The 7,500-nt window shown below is 50.4% G+C and overlaps 1 protein-coding gene across 1 annotated transcript in view; it reads left to right on the plus strand.

The window, feature by feature from the left end:
• Positions 1-601: 601 nt before the first annotated feature.
• The window catches only part of itga2b (integrin, alpha 2b), an 11,873-nt gene continuing 4,974 nt past the window's right edge, over positions 602-7,500 (plus strand). Inside the window, exons 1-14 of the mRNA XM_030088870.1 lie at positions 602-806; positions 3,341-3,471; positions 3,652-3,752; positions 3,834-3,999; positions 4,078-4,127; positions 4,245-4,290; positions 4,369-4,488; positions 4,616-4,660; positions 5,336-5,379; positions 5,512-5,577; positions 5,651-5,703; positions 5,897-5,969; positions 6,365-6,500; positions 7,405-7,500. The exon at positions 7,405-7,500 is cut by the window's right edge and continues 90 nt beyond it. Of these exons, the coding sequence (XP_029944730.1) occupies positions 664-806; positions 3,341-3,471; positions 3,652-3,752; positions 3,834-3,999; positions 4,078-4,127; positions 4,245-4,290; positions 4,369-4,488; positions 4,616-4,660; positions 5,336-5,379; positions 5,512-5,577; positions 5,651-5,703; positions 5,897-5,969; positions 6,365-6,500; positions 7,405-7,500 (1,270 nt within the window). The 5' untranslated portion in view covers positions 602-663. The remainder of the gene's footprint in view (positions 807-3,340; positions 3,472-3,651; positions 3,753-3,833; positions 4,000-4,077; positions 4,128-4,244; positions 4,291-4,368; positions 4,489-4,615; positions 4,661-5,335; positions 5,380-5,511; positions 5,578-5,650; positions 5,704-5,896; positions 5,970-6,364; positions 6,501-7,404) is intronic.

Raw genomic sequence — 7,500 nt, forward strand, 5'->3', positions numbered from 1 at the left:
TCTGAACTCTAACTTCATAAATGCGTCATAAGACATATTTTTTTTATTTGTGAATCAAAAAACAACAGAAGCTTCCTGAGCTGCATTCGCCTCATTTTAAAGGTTAAATGTTCTTTCTGGCTCCAGAACTGCTGGACCTGAGGGAAAGTCACCAAAAGGATCTTTTGATCATGGAGGTTGCAGAACCCTGATGCCGTTTATCAGCTCCACCACGAGGGGGGTGACTGAGGTGTGTGTGTGTGTGTGTGTGTGTGTGTGTGTGTGTGTGTGAGTGTATGTGGGTGTTGTGGGGGGCCGATGTCCTTAAGGTGGGTGTTATGGGGGGAGGTGGGTGCTGTGGAGCATCGGCTCAGTAAAAACTAGCTTTCCATCCTGGAACCGGCTCAGCGCTTCTCTGTCTATAAAAAAACTATCGGAAGAGAATTTCTATTTTCTTCTTATCGTTGAGAAACTTTCAGGAGAAACAGAAACAGAAATGTTCCGGCTGTAATCAGCAGGAAGCAGCAGAGCTGACAAGGAGCCGCTGTCAGTCATCTGTACACACACACACACACACACACACACACACACACACACACACACACACACACACACTGGAGCCGAGGCGGGTGGAGAGCTGCTCACTGTTCTCTGGGTAACCAGGACTGAAGGCTGCGCTGCGTGATGTGTGTGTTCAGGTGTGTGTGTGTGTTGCTGTGTGTGTCTGTGTGTGTGTGTCTGCGGCTGTTTGATGAAGCCGTGAGGTTCAGCGGACTGACGGGAAGCCTGTTTGGATTCTCCGTCGACTTCCACACCGTCGGCAACGCGTGAGTGACTCAAACCAGCTTAACTAACCCGTCGTCCTCAACCTGCAACGCTGTCCTCACTAACCTGTCAACTTAACTAACCCACCATCCTAAACCTGCACCGCTGCCCCTACTAACCTGTCAGCTTAACTAGCCCGTCGTCCTAAAACCTTCACCGCTGTCCCCACTAACCTGTCAACTTAACTAACCCACCATCCTAAACCTGCACCGCTGTCCTCACTAACCTGTCAACTTAACTAACCCGTCGTCCTAAACCTGCAACACTGTCCTCACTAACCTGTCAACTTAACTAACCCACCATTCTAAACCTGCACCGCTGCCCCTACTAACCTGTCAGCTTAACTAACCCGTCGTCCTAAACCTTCACCGCTGTCCCCACTAACCTGTCAACTTAACTAACCCGTCGTCCTAAACCTGCAACACTGTCCTCACTAACCTGTCAACTTAACTAACCCACCATCCTAAACCTGCACCGCTGCCCCTACTAACCTGTCAGCTTAACTAACCCGTCGTCCTAAACCTTCACCGCTGTCCCCACTAACCTGTCAACTTAACTAACCCACCATCCTAAACCTGCACCGCTGTCCTCACTAACCTGTCAACTTAACTAACCCGTCGTCCTAAACCTGCAACACTGTCCTCACTAACCTGTCAACTTAACTAACCCACCATCCTAAACCTTCACCGCTGTCCTCACTAACCTGTCAACTTAACTAACCCGTCGTCCTAAACCTTCACCGCTGTCCTCACTAACCTGTCAACTTAACTAACCCACCATCCTAAACCTTCACCGCTGTCCTCACTAACATGTCAACTGAACTAACCCGTCGTCCTAAACCTGCACCACTGTCCTCACTAACCTGTCACAGATCATGTCGACTTAGAGAACTTAACTAACCCATTGCTTAGCACCAAAAAAGTGGAAAAATGGAGCCGAACTAAATGGTCAAACATCTAGAATGAGTTAACTAGTAACTAACTAACCCATTCAAGTCCCTGTTGCACTCAAGTTAACTTCACCCATGTTGTGAGCTTTCAGCGGGTTAGCTAACATCAGTATCCGGACACAGGTCTTATCAAATCTCTTCAAAATAAAAGTCTCATGTCTGTCCTTGTTCTAATGAGCGTTCCATCATCCGCCGCTCTTCGCTCCACTGAGATCCCTGAACAGACTGAATCAATCAATACCGATCAGTTTGTCATGTGATCACTTTAACATTCAGTTACGGTTTATCCAGATCCTCTGAGTTCAGGCTCAGCCGGATCGTAATCAGAAGAAGAACCCAGAACACATCTCTAAACTGGTGACGTGAGAACACAGTTTGGTTCCAAACGGAACCTTTCCGATGTGAAAATAAGAGCGCCTTTGTCCTGTGTGTCATTGATCCAAGATGGCTCCGGCACTCCTGCATTCATAAAGCCTCATTCAAGGGGAAAGTATCGCTGGAAAGCTCCAGAGAGGCAGAATGGCAACAAACTTAATTTAAATTCAACAAGTCGAGCAGATCAAACGATGGCGCTCGACGCCGTTTCACTATCCCAGAGGAACACAGCGTGGATCTAAAGAGTGATGAAGACGGACAGGAAATGACCACGAAATGGCGAGATAACAAAAAATATCACTGCTGTTGTGAAAAGTTTGGGGATTTGGTGAAGCAGCGAGTGAAAAAGGAGGAGCCGGATGTGAAGAGTGAGACTGACGAGGAGTGAACAGCTGAGGATGGGTGGAGCTCTGGTTCCTCTGATGGGTGGAGCTCTGGTCCCTCTGAGGGGTGGAGCTCTGGTCGCTCTGATGGGTGGAGCTCTGGTCCCTCTGATGGGTGGAGCTCTGGTCGCTCTGATGGGTGGAGCTCTGGTCCCTCTGATGGGTGGAGCTCTGGTCCCTCTGATGGGTGGAGCTCTGGTCCCTCTGATGGGTGGAGCTCTAGTTCCTCTGATGGGGGGGAGCTCTGGTTCCTCTGATGGGTGGAGCTCTGGTTCCTCTGAGGGGTGGAGCTCTGGTCCCTCTGAGGGGTGGAGCTCTGGTCCCTCTGTTGGGGAGCTGTTCTAGTTTCAGAGGGTTCCCTCTGTGTCGGGTGGAGCTGTTGGATCTTGCATTCGGCTACGTTTTCTTCTGGATCTTGTTGTTATGTTTCCGTCTGTATTTTAAACCTTTAATAAAAGTGCTCATTTTATGGAGACCTATGGAGTTCACTTCCTGACTGTCGGGCTTCTTCTCAGAGAAACAGCTGACAGAAAAAGTCTCCACAGTCCTTTGGTTCCTTTTTCCACATGTTGAACTGGTGATCCGGCCGATGGAGCCGCTAACCAGCGACTGAACCAGCTGACTGGACCAAACTCATGAGTTGATTCATGAATTTAACCAAATCAGAACGAAGCACATCAGATTACCAACCTGGCAGTGAATATGTCTGAGTCAGGTTTACCCGCAGGGTGCAGCCGGTGGGTGAATGGATGAACCGGTTAAGGTAACTATAGTCTTCCTCCCGATGGGATCGTTCAGCCCTGATCAAACTGTTGGATGTGTGTTGCAGGTCCTTCCTTGTCATTGGTGCTCCGAAGTGCAACACCAGCCAATCAGGAGTGGTGGAAGGAGGGGGCGTGTTCATCTGCCCACTGTCACCTGGAGGCGGAGCCTGTGACATCATCGACTTTGATCCGAAAGGTGAATGGAAATCTAAACGTTCTATCACAGAGTTTTAAAACCTTGGTGCACCTGTTGGACCCTGGTCCACCTGTAGTACCTGTGGTCCCAGTCCTCCCTGTTGGACCCTGGTCCACCTGTAGTACCTGTGGTCCCAGTCCTCCCTGTTGGACCCTGGTCCACCTCCTGTCCCTGTTTCAGGCGATGAGGTTTCCAGGAGCTCGGGTCTGGTTTTCCACAGCGTGAAGAGTCATCAGTGGTTCGGCGCGTCGGTTCGCTCGGTCGGCGGTTCCCGCCTCCTGGTGAGACCGGCTCTACTTGCAGGATGCCGAGAGAATCGATCCGGAGCTCTGTCCCTCACCCCTTCGCTGTTCCTTCACCAGGCGTGCGCGCCGCTCTTCCACTGGAACGTCCAGAGGGGGGCAGCCGAGTCGGGCAGAACCCCGGTGGGGAACTGCCTCCTCCTGGACCTCGGCACCAAAAGCTCCACCCTCTTCTCCCCCTGCCGAGCAGACCTGATGGAGGAGGACTACAAGCGGATCAGCTATGGTACGGCGGGCCGGTGGGCGGAGCCTTTCTCTGGCTCCGCCCTCAGAGTCTGACCTCCGTCTTCCTCTCACTGTCCAGCAAACGACCGGCGCTACTGCGAGGTGGGCTTCAGCACTGACGTCACGCAGGTGAGGCGCCGGCTCACTTCCTCCCGACGCCGCTCCTTCAGGTAATCAGGTAGTGTGTGTGTGTGTGTGTGTGTGTGTGTGTGTGTGTGTGTGTGTGTGTGTGTGTGTGTGTCTCAGGACGGGCGCCTGGTGTTCGGAGCTCCCGGAAGCTTCTTCTTTCAGGGTGAGCAGGGCCGCCTGCTGGTCACAGACTGGAACTGCGCCCGCTTCACTCCGCCTCACCTGTCGCCCCTCGTTGCAGGTCAGGTGATCACGGTGGAGGTCAGTGACATCATCAGCAGTGGGCGGAGCCACGTACCCATCCCTCAAGTGTCAGGCATCAGCCAGTCGTACGAGAGAGGCGGTTATGACGTTTATCACGGTGAGTCGAGCGGCGTTTTAATGAAAACCTCTGAATGTAGAAATAAATGCAAATGAAACCAGGTTCTTCCTGGTTATTTCCTTCTGAAACAGAACTTCCGTTGGTTCTGTGTGTTTCTGTTTTCCAGGCTACTCTGTGGCCACTGGTCTGCTGACCGGAGACTCAGTCCCAGGTTCGAAACATGACGTGACACAAAGTCTCTGCACTGATTCATGACTTCAGTTTGATTTTCAAAATAATATTCTGTCATTTAGTTTTCATTTAGATTTTTGTGCTCATACTGCTGCAACAATTATTTTCCTCTTCTGGAGTAAATCTGTGAATGTTTCTGTCTGCCATGTATAATTATCACAACACTGAGATCAAACCTTTTGAAAGGTTTTAATTATATTTACGAACATTGTGAGGTATTGATGAGAACACCAACCTCATAAATAACAACAACACCAGGAACACCACCAGCACCACCCACAGCATGACGGGTGATAAATCAGCCTCCATAATGTCAATCTGAGGACAGTCATTTGGCCTCTGCTGTAGAAACAGACGTGAAAGTCGAAGTTTTGAGGCTTCTGGAAAATATCAAATCAGAATCTGCTGGAATCATTTCATAAGCTCGGCCCAAACAGGAAGTGGTTCAACACTGCAGTGGCAGTCAAGACATTCTGATTGTCATTCTGAATTTGGGGCTTGAAAAAGGACCAGTGTGGGGTTCTAAGTTGAAGGGCTGTTGGTGTGTTTGGTGACTGTAGAGAGGACGAACATCAGCAGATTAGAATCCAGCTTTACTCCACGGCTGAAGCAGATCCTGTCAGACTGTCACATGTGGACGACTGCTCTGTTTCAGATTATCTGGTGGGGGTTCCAAATGACCGAAACACTGCAGGAACCGTAAGATCTCAATACTTTGACTGGATTTGAGTGGCACGAGGACTTCTTCTGCTGATATGAGCTTGTTTCTGAATTAAATGTGACTGCTTGCACTTTGATCTGGTTTCCATGACGATCTCTGGTTTTATCAAGGTGAAGATCTACGACGGCCGGAGCCAAGTGTCTCTCTGGGTTCATCACACCTTCCGGGGTTCTCAGGTAGAACGGAAAGTTCACTGTGGCTTTCAGTCAGACGTCCTCACGTCCCGTCGCACGTCTCTGTCTCCTGCAGGTGGCGTCTTATTTTGGACACAGTGTTGCTGTTACAGATGTCAACGGTGACGGGTGAGAAAAGAGACGAGTCACCTTCAAGAAGCAAGTCTGCGTGAAAAAAAAACCACTGTGTGTGTGTGTGTGTGTGTGTGTGTGTGTGTGTGTGTGGGTGTGGTGTGTGTGTGTGTGTGTGTGTGTGTGTGTGTGTGTGTGTGTGTGTGTGTGTGTGTGTGTGTGTGTGTGTGTGTGTGTGTGTGTGTGTCAGCCTGGAGGATGTGCTGATTGGAGCCCCGCTCTTCATGGACCGAGTGATGGAGCAGCTTCAGGAGAGAGGACAGGTCAGACCGCTGCTCTGGATTACACTTATAGGAAGCAGAAAAGTTACTTTAGTTGCTTTACTAGGAAACTGCAACAACAAAATCAACTCCTGATTTGAACAATTCATTTGAATTACTCCTGAGTGGAAGATGCTCTAGAGGAGGAAGATGCTCTATATTCTTTCAGGATACTGTTGTTGTTAAAGCTCATCGCTCAGAGAGAGACAGCAGCTCTGCAGCTCGACACTTTCACCGTTGAGACAATCTCATGGAGAATTTCTCACCTGAATCATATTTAATTCCAGTAGAATCATCATTTTTCATAAATACCTCAGGGAATCAGTTTCATTGGAGTAACTTGATACTTCACAGGTGACTGATCCCTGCTGATCAGTTTCTGGACTCTCCTTGTTTAGGTGGTTTTGTACCTGCAGAGACGACACACCTCCTTCTCCTCTCAACCAGACCAATCACTGATCGGCCCTTCCCTGTATGGACGCTTTGGCTCCGCCCTTGCTGCACTGGGCGACCTGGATATGGACGGTTACCAAGGTAACCACTTAGTTTACCTCCACTGAACTCTCAACTCTGGACTGAGATCAGATTAGCATCAGCATCAAGATTAGCATCATCAGTAAAAGCCTGTGGCTTGGTTAGTGGAGTGTTAGCCCCCCATCAGAAGTTTGCCTGTTCGATTGCCAAGCCATGCTACGGAGGACCTGGAGAGGGCAGACCACCTTATTCTGGTCCAGGACCAGGGCCTTGGATTTGTAGGCACTGATCTTCAGCCCTGTCACTTCACACACAGAAACCAAATCATGCCCCAGTGCATGATGGTCCAGGTTCCATAACGCCAACTGGACAACATCATCTGTGAAGAGCAGAGACAAAATCCTGTGGTCCCCAAACTGGACCCCCTCCGGCCCCTGGTCTCTGAACTGGAACCTCTCCAGTCAATAGTTCCAGAACCAGACCCCCTCCAGCGTCTGGTCCCTGAACCAGACCCCTCTGACTCCTAGCAGGTCCACACATGCGGACTGGTAGGCCGAACTCCCATGAACCCTCAAGCACCCTATGGAGGGTCTAGAAGTGGTCCAGTGTAGACCTGGCCCAGGGTTCCACAGCCAGGATTGAAAATGACATTGTCCCTCCTGGATCCGAGTATCAGTTGAATCCTCCTCTCCAGTACCTGGAATAAACTTTCCTCGGGAGGCTAAGGAGTGTGACCCCCCTGTAGTTGGAGCACACCCTCCGGTCCCCCTTTTTAAAAACCGGTCTGCTAGTCAAGAGGCACTGTCCCTGACCGACGCTCATCCAGAGCCCAAGGCACTCAGGATGAATCTCATTCACAGCCGGTGCCTTGCATTGGGATCAGGCTCAGGATCAGCATGAGGACCAGGATCAGGATTAGTGCCAGGACAGGTTCTGGATCCTTCATCCTTATCTCCCTCTGCAGATATTGCTATTGGAGCCCCCTGGGCTGGAGAAAGTGGGCGTGGCCAAGTGCTGATCTATCTCGGTAACGTCAAAGGCCTGTCAGCCACGCCCTCCC

The sequence above is a fragment of the Salarias fasciatus genome, chromosome 4 (genome assembly GCF_902148845.1).
Source record: "Salarias fasciatus chromosome 4, fSalaFa1.1, whole genome shotgun sequence".
NCBI lineage: Eukaryota > Metazoa > Chordata > Actinopteri > Blenniiformes > Blenniidae > Salarias > Salarias fasciatus.